Raw genomic sequence first — 12,101 nt, 5'->3', positions numbered from 1 at the left:
ACAAGGCCCTGACTTCAGAAAATAGTCCATAGAGTATTATTGTGTTGATATATCAAAAGGTTCCGTCTAGTTTCACTAAGGAAACTTCTTAGTGGATGGTTGTTGTGCAATATACTTGCATTGCATTTATGGAATAAGCACTTGTAATAGATAAATTTGTTGCAATTCCCAGTACCTTTTACACTAATGCTTTTCTGGTATTGGTTCTTGCATATGTCACATAGCAGCCATTTTCATTAATTCAATTGCAGCTGCCGGCGACCCCCACAGATTGTTTTCCTTGTATGTCACGTCCTCCAGTTGTTCCAGTGATAATGTTCCAAAAGTCAAAGAACTGTATTTGATCCTTTAATAGCAACTGGCAAAGCATACAATCTTGAAGCAATGAAACTTCAGCGTAACTAAGCTAAATAAAGTGGTCAGTGAAAGATATGACATCCGCTGGTCCCGAGCTACAAACTGCCTCAAAATAAGCAAGAATACGTAACTTATTCCCTTTGCTTTTGCCATGCCCTGACTCAAATGACTAGTTACCATAGTAAACGGGCAACATGAATACAATGCAGATAGAGAACAGATACATGGCTCCTCCACTAGATATTTTATTTCTTTTCCAGTTAATCAAATGTCTGCTCTTGTCAATATATAAACCCATTGGTCAGATGCATGAGATGTTTGCCAAATGGAGCTTTCTGAAATAAGCAATTATTTTTGATGCTGAAGGTAAAGTGTAAATCCTCTTCCCCAATCCTCTAATATGCCAGAAATACTTCATTTGAACGGGATAGTGCATTCTAATTTTGACCTTGGGGATTAATAGGTGTGAGGTGAAGGTGGCTGAGTTTTGTTTGATGGATTGTTGTCTACAGGTTAGGGTTCATCGTGATCAGCCAGTCACTGCAGATGAAAGTTAAAAAAACAACTGATGTTGGAAATCTGCGATAAAACCTCAATATGCTAGCAACACTGAGCAGGTCAGGCCTCATTTGTGGAAGGAGAAACAAAAACTGACTTATATTTTCTCTTAAAAACACAAAATGCTGGCAGAACTCAGCAGGCCAGACAGCATTCATGGGAGGAGGTAGTAACGACATTTTGGCCCGAAACGTCCCATAGATGCAGTCTGGCCTGCTGAGTTCTGCCAGCATTTTGTGTTTTTATTTATTTCCAGCATCTGCAGATTCACTCGTGTATATTTTCTCTTTGCCAGTTCTGAAGAAGGATCTTCATCCTGAAAGGTTCATTGTGTTTCTCTCTCTACAGTGTGGACTGTACTTTTGAGTGTTTGCACATTTTCTGCTTTTAGATCACTCTAGGATCACAGCTACTTGCACGTAAACATTCACACAAGGTAATAAAAAGTAATTAACCTTGCCCTTTTGCTTCTTACATCTTTTCCTTCCTATGTCTTTTTCTAATCATCTTCATTGAAGATTGTAGGTCATGGTCTGTCACAGAATACAGCCAGTTGTGGAGCCCAGTATCAAAGAAATCTGATATATTCCTTTTTCTGTCTGTGTTACTAAGTTTTAAACTTCACATGTTTCACATCCAAAATGCTTTGAATCTGCCCTTCTGGTCCCAAAAGAGTATGTGTATTTTATTTTATTTATTTATTAAGATTCCGCATGGAGTTGGCCTTTCCAGTCCTTCGATCCATGGCACTCCGATTTAACCCTAGCCTAATTGTGGGGCAATTTTCAATCATCAATGAACCTACCAATCAGTATGTCTTTGGACAGCCTGCTACTGTGCTGTACTGTCCCCTTCTTCCCTTTCTCCTATGAACCACTCTCCTCTCCTATCAGATTCTTTCCTCTCCAGCCCTACAGCGTTCCAACCTACCTGGCTTCACCTATCACTTTCTAGCTATCCTCCTTCCCCTCCCCTCAGATTTTTGTTCAGGCATCTTCCTCCTTTCTCTCCAGTCCTTAAGGGTCTCGACCCAAAACAACAACTGTATATTCATACCCATAGAATGCTGCCTGACCTGCTGAGTTCCACCAGCATTTTATGTGTGTTGCAGTCTACTGCCTTAATGAAAGGTGAATCGTGTTATGCTATATAAAAAGATGGCATCTTGGCCATAATATTTCTCAAAGCACTTTGCTGAAATGTGATTACTCTGAAGGACATCTTGCAGGTATTTTGTCTTGTAGTACCGTCTCAAAACCAGAATCAGTATGAACATTTATTTCTCCTTGGCCAGTATTTAGATCCTTTGGTTCTTGGAGTGGGAAGTATTGGCTAAGGAACCAAGGGAGGATTTTGCTGCTAGTGGGTTATTTCTAAGGAACCTCTAACATTTTACCAAAGTAGTCAATTTCTTGTTATATTACAAAAGATGGTTAAAATAGTTAGGCCAGCCATTGGAAATCTTGAAGATATATAACTTTTGCTTTTTTTCCCCTAATAGACCAAATTACCTTGTGAGATTATCCAATTTTCTTACTCTCTCAATATTGAAATTTGAGCACTTTCTTTCTGGTGGATGTAAACTATTGAAATTAATAACAGCATATGTGTACCACTTAGACTGAATGGATCAGAACTTGGGCTAGTTGTGTACATTCACGTATCACAATGAGGAACTTCTTGCTAGTCTGGCATTGTCAGTTTCTCCACACAACTCACCCCAGGTACAAAGTCATAGATTGCCCTGGGAGAACCAGAGCAAGCCATATCCATGAGGTAGCTGATGAAACTTTTATCAATCACAATGCTGGAGCCAATTTGTCAAAAATATTAGTTGTTTTTGACTTTGAAATTGAATGTTTCAAATAAAAGGTTTTAATTATTTCAGCATAAAAAGCAATTCACTTTACCATAGTAGGCAATTAAAAAAATCATATTCAGGGCAGAATAATGGAAAACTTGAGTTTCAGCTTATCAGAATCGGGTTTAATATCACCGGCATATATCATGAAAATTGTTGTCTTTGTGGTAGCAATACAATGCAATACATGATAATAGAGAAAGAAGACTGAATTAGAGTGAAATTTATATAAATTAACAATGCAAAAATAAAAATGTAGTGTGTTCAAGGGTTCAATGTCCATTCAGAAATCTGGAACATTGATTGTGCGCCTTCAAGTACCTCCTCCTTGATGGTGGCAATGAGATGAGGCTGTGTCCTGGGTGGTGGGGGTCCTTGATGATGTGCGCTGCCTTTTTGGAGGCATCACTCCAAAAGATGTCCTAGTACGACTGAAGCTAGTGCCCATAATGGAGCTGACTAAGGTCACAACTTTTTGCAGTTTATTCCGATCCTGTGCAGTAGCCAACCCCCCCACCCCCACCCCAACCACCACCATACCAGACGGTGATGTAGCCAGTTAGAGTGCTCTTCATGGTACATTGTGTCTTTGATGACATACCAAACCTGCTCAAACACAAAATAAAATATAGCTGCTGTTATTCCTTTTTTGTAACTGCATCAATATGTTGGGCCCAGGATGTTAACACCCCGGAACCTGAAATTGCTCACTCTTCCCACCTCTGATCCCCCTATGAGGACTGGTGTATGTTCCCTCATCTAACCCTTTCTGAAGTCCACAATCAGTTCTTTGGAGCATGGACCTGCCTAGTTACATGTAAACATTCAGAAAGTACTGTTTGGGCTACAACAATATGTGTGGCACTGAAATAAATATAAGGAAGTGAGCATGTGGTATTTAGCTACTTAACATGGTGGCTAAAGGTTGGAGTATTCGACGGAGAATGAAAGTTTAACAGCAGATTAGTCACGTGCTGAAAATTTAAATTTTACCAGTGTGCTGTGTCATGTTTCAGAATTAAATGTAACGATTTAAAACGGTCTTTTACTGTCTGTCTCTGCTGTTATTTGAATCTTTGTTTTGCTGTCTGGAGAGCATTGATATTCAAATTCCTGGTTTAGATGTGGCCATGAATGTTACTCAGTCTAGTTGAAGAACCTTTTTAGTTGCCGGTGTGCCGATCGATTCACTAGCTCTCCTGTGGAGGACAACATGCTGGATCAGAAGCCCAGTGACGGCATCTGCTTAAAAGCTGGCAAGATCTCCTGTGGACTGCGGTTGGCAAAGTGAACTCAATGCAGCATTTACTGAATGCGGAACCTGGCATTTTGTATAGCACGCAGGATGTGTTCCCAGCATTGAATCAACTCTGACAGTGACCATCTGTGTACCTGGGACGTGCCGCTGCCCTCTTTGCCCTCTGTGGTAATGAACTCAGTGGTTGTCGCTGGCCATTCAATAATTCAATTGTTCAATCTCATATCAGATGGTACAGTATACAACCTGAAATCCTTACTCTATTTACGAAACAGAAGAAAAATCCCGAAGGATGAATAACAGAGAAATGTTAAAATCCCAAAGCCTCTTTATTTGCTGATCTTACCAGGGCCCAGCAAGTAAAGATGGGGGAAGAAATACCTTTTATCACATGCAGCAGGTAACGATGAGAGACCGCGGGATCTGGGCTCTCTATTGGGAGGCGGGGTGGAGATGTGTCTCTACCGAAGGAGGTGTAAGGTGCTCCTTCCCTCCGCTAGCCTGCAGGTCACCCTTGGGCAAGGTGTAGCACCGGCTTACCCCCGCCCCAGATCAGGGTCAAGTGAAACTATGAAAGCAGGTGGCGAATGGCCGTACGAGCACCTAGTATGTATCATTATATTATGTGACCACTGACACCAGACAGACAATCTCTGAGGAGTATTGATAATGGCTGGGGTCACCCGTCTTGTAAAGACACTGCCCAGAAGAGGGCAATGGCAAACCACTTCTGTAGAAAAATTTGCTGAGAATAATCATGGTCATGGATAGAGAAAGGAATGGGAACAGTAGAGTGAAGGGTGTATTCCCCTCGCAGATTAGGGAAGGATGGAAGGCCATGATCACCTATGTCATACGCAGTTGTATGTGATGATGATGATCAGTTTCCAGCACCCAGCAATGGCCTGCAACAGGCTGGATAGAATGTTGTCTTGAACCCCCATCTTGGTGCTGAATGACCCTGCTGTGTGCCCGCGCAAGTTGCCTTGCCAAGCCAAGCAGTGGGCAATCTGTTACTGTGGGTAAAAGCACCAATGTGAGCCGGGTTCCTCACTGCCATCCTGGCACAACAGCAATTGCTACACAGCCTGAGCAGATGTTTTGACTGATGGACAAGACAGTCTTGTGTGAAGTGATAATATACACAGTAAACAGGAGATGGAGGAGGCCGTTTGGACCTCGTGGCTGGTCTCCACCTCAGTGTACTCTTTGCTGGTGCACTTGATGCCTTAAAGGATAACACTTCCTTGTATTCAGAGACTTATCCTTGCCTGCTTTCTGTGCTGGAGAATTCAGAGATTGTTCACGTCTGTAAAGGGAAATGTCCTCTCAGTACTGAATGTCTTTCTCCATTATACTGAAATTGTAACCCTCTTCTAAGTGGTTCCCCACATTATGTCTGTTTAGCCCTGTCACAATTTTGTCAATGAAGTCCCCTCTTATTCTTCTGAACTCTAATGAATACAGGTGACTCAATCTCTGCTCATACTTTATTATTTTTTAATTTATTTGAGCCACACTGCCCAGCAACCTCCAATTTAACATTATCCTAATTGTAGGAGAATTTACAGTGACCAGTTAACTTTGAATGTCTTTGGACTGTGGAAGGCAACCAGAGCACCCGGAGGAAACCCATGCAATCTACAAACTCCTTACAAGCAGCAATGGGGTTTGAACCTGGGTCACTGGTATTTTAAAGCACTGTGCTAACCACTACGCTACCATGTGCCCCTTGCAACCATCCTACCATCCTTACCATCTTACACTGCCCAGAAGAAGGCAACAGCAAACCGTGTCTGTAGGAAAAAAAATTGCGAAGAACAATCATGGTCATGGAAAGACCATGATTACCTTCTTCACACCATGCAACACTTAACGAATGAACCATCTGAGGCATTAGTCTGTGGATTCTTCAGTGAACTAAAACAAGCTCACTATGATCTTGTATAAACTGTACTAAGAGATCCTTGTCCCTATTCTTAAAACTTCTTGCAATGAAAACTAGCACAACATTTGCTGCCTCCTTGTTTGCTTTAGTATCTAGTTTACCAGGCCCTTTTGTAAGTTAAATATTTCCCAATTATTTGGCATTTAAATGATATTCATTTTCCTATGGGGAGGTTAACTTCATATTTATCCAGTTTGTACTGTACTTGCTGTCCGTTAGACTGTTGACATTTAGAGCAGCAACAAAGGTCCTCCATCTCTGTGGATTGTGATGACTCATTTCTGCAGTTATTTGTGCCAGTTGCCAGTGCATACGTGTTTTGTATATTCCAAAAATCAGTTTTTGTCTTGGTCTTGATGATGTTCAGGGATTCCTTCATCATTCCAGCGGCTTCCTCTCACTTTTCACTACAGTCAGTCATGCAAGTCTGGAGCGGAGATTCAGGAATGCCATCGTACGCAGATATAGAAGGATTTCTCATTGCTGTTCCCATAACAACTTTTATTAGGCCATTCGGGGTTGTTAGCCCTGAGGTGAACCCCCAAACCTGGAGGACTGGCGATCCATTCTTAGTCTGGCCTCTGTTGTTTGACTTGTTTGGCATGGGTGACCTGATGAAGAGCCAAAGCATAAAGCTTCGACTCCACCCAGCATAACTCTCTGGGCAAACCTCCAAACCCTATAACAAGATTATTGTCCTCTTGGAGGAGCTTTTATTGTAGCTGCTATAAAATTTCCCACTTGCTCAATTTATCCAAATTGTGGCACCAGAGTATGTTGTAAATGTACAACATGCTATTTGGGAACAGTATAAAATATCAATTGATAAATGTGCTGATCCGTTTTGGTCTATGCTTAGGATATGTTGCACTGAATACAGTAAGAGTGTTAGCTGGAATCAAGTTAAGGGTAGTTCAGTTGTGTCCAGTACCCCTTGATGGAGAGTGTAAATTTTGGCCATTGTTTTATGCCCTTGATTGTTGCCACTTCAGGAATGCCATCAGGATCGACCATGGATATTGCATCCTAGCTGTTTAGATACGTAAGCCTGGGCAGTACAATCTGGAGAGCAAGCTGTTGCCTGTGTAGCAAGCTCCCCCTTTCCACACATCTGATGAACCTAAAGGTACAGCAGAGACCAATACAGTTTGGCACCAGTAGCGTTGCAGAGGTTTGAGATCAGAGTTTTCCTTCTAGATGAGCTGCTAACTACAGTTAATAAGCCCTATCCGTCCAAAGCGACTGGTTTTAAGGCGCTATTAACCTGCCTTTGCCCCTTCTCTATTGTCAGTAGAAATGGTTCCGCCGGGCTTAATAGCTAAGCGACATGTAAAGACAAGGCACTAGACTTGATTGTCAGAAGCTATTTGAGGGGGTTTAAATATTCCCTTAGATTGAATAACTTTTTGAAACTTGCTTCAGACATAAATATCATGGGACTGGAAGATGGAGAGAACTGGAGCATGAAGGAAAACTATCTTGTATGTTGATTATTTGTCCTCTTTATGACAAGACTCACGTCTGTTAAATATAATGTTCATTTTCTGTATTTCCTTCTTTTAACCAGTTGCAGCTCTGGCTGGACAACCCAAAGGTACAGTTGACCTTTGAGGTAACTCACCAGCAACTGGAGTCTCCTTACAACAGTAAGTTGGAGTGATTTTAACTGAACTTGCAAGGCTGTATACAAAACCTTACTTGACACGAAATTCTGAAAAGCTTCGATTGTAGAAAGTTAGCACAATTTTTATATATAATGTAAGCACTGAAGGAAAACAGTTTAATCTCCAGATTCTATTCTATTCTATTGTCAAAGCGGCAATTTAATTTGGTAATTTTTCAGAGGAAATTGTTGGATATGAAACTGCACTAGCAATTTTCCTGGCCACTTTTAAAGTATGCATGTAAACATATGTATTACATTTTGATAACCTGATTTGTCTGATCCCACATTGTCATTTCCTCTTTGTCTTAGGTGATGCAGTACTGGTTCACAGGATACACGGCTACTTGGAGCGTCACGGGCTAATTAATTTTGGTATCTACAAACGGGTGAAACCACTTCCAAGTAAGTGATTGTCCAAAACTGCAAGTTGTTTGTTTTTTGGCATAAGTTCATTATAAAAAGAAAACTCATGAGGTTTGATTATATCGATAATATTGCTTCAAATTTGTTTGCCACTGTCACACTTTTAACATGTCATCCCATCACAACTATTCAAATAGACTTGTTTACTCACTTCAACAATAGTGGCAGCTGCTTCCATTGATCTAGCAACTTCATTTAAGAGTTTTGAAGAGTGGGAGGGGTGGGTGGTGTGTTCTCACTGAAACATACCAAATAATGAAAGGCCTCGACAGAGTGGACATGCAGAGGATATTTTCCATCATGGGAGAGTCTGGGACCAGAGGGCACAGAGTTCACAGAGTAGAAGGACAGTTGAAGAATTTCTTTCTTTTCTTTTAAATCTTTTTATTTTTATTATTATTATTAATATCAACATAATAAGATTGATACATAGATAATGGGATTACAAACATACACATTTCAACTGAACATGAGAGAATACATAAGCAATAGTTAAATGAGTCTTCCCAAATCATGGACGATACAAGTAACCAATAAACAAGGCAAACCTAGGTATATCGTAATATGTATTTTTAAAAAAACAGAAAACAGAAAAAGAAAAAAAAATATGCTAAAAAATCTAATCTAACAATCTAGTAACTAATAAGAAAAAAAGAACGAAAAAAGAAAAAATGAAAAAAAAGGGCTGTTTATAATATCTAACAAAGATACAAAATCATCAATGTCGTCAATTCCGATCCTCTCAACATATGTAAAATCAAAACTGGAAAAAGAAATAGGCTTGGAACAGGGTCATATTACATCATATGAAAATATTGAATAAATGGTCTCCATATCTTTTCAAATTTAATAGAAGTATCAAATACAACACTTCTAATTTTTTCTAAATTTAGACATAACATAGTTTGAGAAAACCAATGAAATACGGTAGGAGAATTAATTTCTTTCCAATTCAACAAAATAGATCTTCTAGCCATTAATGTAAGAAATGCAATCATTTGACAAGCAGAAGAGGATAAGTGAAGTGAGTCCAATTACCAAAAATTGCAGTAATAGGATGAGGTTATAAATCAATGTTCAATACCGTGGAAATAATATCAAAAATGTCTTTCCAATATTTTTTCAAAAGCGGACAAGACCAGAATATATAAGTTAAAGACGCTATCTCTGAATGACATCTGTCACAAATAGGATTTATATAGGAATAAAAATGAGCCAATTTATCCTTGGACATATGAGCCCTATGCACAACCTTAAACTGTATTAATGAATGTTTAGCACATATAGATGATGTATTAACTAATTGAAGAATTTTATCCCAATTCTCAATAGGGATAGTAAGGTTAAGTTCTCTTTCCCAATCATTTTTAATCTTACAGAAGGGCTCTGAACGTATCTTCATAATTATATTGTAAAGTTTTGATATTAGCCCTTTCTGAGAAGGATTTAGTTCAAACAAATTCTCCAAACTACCTGAAGACACAAGATTTGGAAAGGTAGGAAGTATAGTATTCAAGAAATTCCTAATCTGTAAATATCTAAAAAAATGAAATCTAGGCAAATTATATTTATTAGATAATTGTTCAAGAGACATAAAACAATTATCCAAAAATAAATCGGAAAAACGTAGTAATCCTTTAGTCTTCCAAGCTGAATAAGCTTGGTCTATAATAGAAGGATAAAAAAAGCAATTGGATACAATAGGAATATTTAAAACAAACTGAGTCAACCCAAAAAATTTCCGAAATTGAAACCATATACATAAAGTATGTTTAACTATCGGATTGTCAATTCGTTTCTGCAATTTAGAAAGAGCAAAGGGAAGAGAAGACCCTAAAATAGAACCCAATGAAAATCCTTGTACAGATTTAATTTCCAGGTTCACCCAATGAGGGCTAAAAGATAAATCCCAATCCTTTAACCAACATATCAAATATCGGATATTGACTGCCCAATAATAAAATCTAAAATTAGACAATGCCAATCCACCTTCCTTCCTTGCCTTCTGTAAATATTTTTTACCTAACCTAGGATTTTTATTCTGCCACATATATATGAGGAAATTTTTGAATCAACATCAGCAAAAAAAGGATTTCGGAATAAAAATTGGTACCACTTGGATATATATAAGAACTTGGGTAAAATAACCATCTTAATAGCATTAATCCGACCTATCAGAGATAAAGATACTGGTGACCAATTAGTAAACAAACATTTAATCTGATTGATTAGGGGTAAAAAATTAACCTTAAATAAGTCCTTATAGTTTTTGGTGATTTTACCCTTAATAAATAAAAGAGTCATTAACTAATTTAAAAGGTAAATTTCCATAAATTGCAACCTGTCTATTTAAAGGAAACAATTCACTCTTATTAAGATTTAATTTATACCCGGAAAAATTACTAAATTGAGCCAACAATGATATAACTGCAGGAATAGACTTCTCAGGATCAGAAATAAGTAATAATAAATCATCTGCATATAATGATAGCTTATGTATATCGGTCCCACAATTAACGCCAAAAATGTTCTGTGATTCTCTGATAGCAATTGCCAAAGGTTCTAAAGCAATATCCAATAATAATGGACTAAGAGGACAGCCTTGTCTAGTACCCCGAAATAAACGAGAAAAGGGAGATCTTTGATTGTTAGTAAGCACTGAGGCTACTGGAGTATGATATATCAGTTTAATCCAGGAAATGAATGTCGGACTAAAATTAAACTTCTCAAGCACAGTAAATAAGTATGGCCATTCAACTGTATCAAATGCTTTCTCCGCATCTAATGAAATGACACATTCTGAAGTGCTATGTGAAGGAGTATAAACGATATTCAATAATCTCCTAACATTGAAAAAAGAATAGCGATTTTTAATAAAACCAGTTTGATCTTCCGAGATAATCTGAGGTAATACCTTCTCCAGCCTGGATGCCAGTAACTCAGAAAAGATCTTGGAATTTACATTCAATAAGGATATTGTTCTATAGGATGCACAGTCAGCAGGGTCTTTATCTTTCTTCAATATTAAAGAAATGGAAGCTCTATAAAAAGATTGTGGCAGATTACCCAATCTAATTGTTTCTTCAAAAACCCTGCATAACCAAGGAGAAAGAGTAGTGGAAAAACATTTAAAAAATTCTACTGTATACCCATCTGGACCTGGTGCTTTCCCAGAATTCATAGAGGAAATAACCCCTTTAATTTCTGCATCCGTACTAGGAGTTTCTAATATTGAAAGATCATCTGATGATAATTTTGGAAAATTCAATTTCCTAAGAAAATCATACATGGTATTATAATCATGAGGGAATTCAGAATGATATAGGGAGTTGTAAAAATCTTGAAAAGATTTGTTTATCTCATCATGGTTAACTGTCAGATCCCCATTCTGCTGACGAATCTTAGTAATTTGATGTTTAACCGAAGCATTCTTCAATTGACTCGCTAACAGTTTACCTGATTTATCACTATGTATATAAAAATCAGATCTGGTTTTCATTAATTGATTCTCATTCGAAGATGTAAGTAATAAACTATGTTCCATTTGAAGTTCAACCCTTTGTTTGTAAAGCTCCTCACTAGGAGTAGTCGAATATTTCTTGTCAACCTTTAATTTTTTCAACCAATAAAAAACTTTCCTTCTTAATGCGTTTTCTCAGACCAACGGAGTAGGAGATAATCCGTCCATGTATATATGCTTTAAAAGTATCCCAAAGTGTTCCGCAAGAAATATCATCTGTGGAATTAGTTGAAAAGAAGAAATCAATCTGTTCCTTCATAAATTTAATAAAATCCGGATCTTGCAATAAGATAGAATCAAATCGCCATTGTCTAGCATTAGAAGCTGTATCCGTAAATTTAATAGAAAGTTTTAATGGAGCATGGTCAGAGATGGCTATAATATCATAATTACAACCAATTACCGATGGAATAAAACAAGAGTCAATTAAAAAAATAATCAATTCTCAAGTAGGAATGATAAACATGTGAGAAAAATGAAAACTCTTTGTCCTTAGAATGCTGAAATCTC

At 38.0% G+C, this 12,101-nt stretch overlaps 1 protein-coding gene across 2 annotated transcripts in view; it reads left to right on the top strand.

The window, feature by feature from the left end:
• kdm1a (lysine (K)-specific demethylase 1a) overlaps nt 1-12,101 on the top strand; it is a 105,790-nt gene that overhangs the window by 33,356 nt on the left and 60,333 nt on the right. For both annotated transcript variants that reach the window (XM_059949267.1, XM_059949266.1), the window contains 2 exons: nt 7,550-7,628; nt 7,958-8,050. In XM_059949267.1, coding sequence (XP_059805250.1) covers nt 7,550-7,628; nt 7,958-8,050 — 172 coding nt within the window. The remainder of the gene's footprint in view (nt 1-7,549; nt 7,629-7,957; nt 8,051-12,101) is intronic.

The sequence above is a fragment of the Hypanus sabinus genome, chromosome 24 (assembly GCF_030144855.1).
Source record: "Hypanus sabinus isolate sHypSab1 chromosome 24, sHypSab1.hap1, whole genome shotgun sequence".
Lineage (NCBI taxonomy): Eukaryota > Metazoa > Chordata > Chondrichthyes > Myliobatiformes > Dasyatidae > Hypanus > Hypanus sabinus.
Note: the sequence above shows the minus strand (reverse complement) of the source record. Positions and strands in the feature narration are given on the sequence as shown.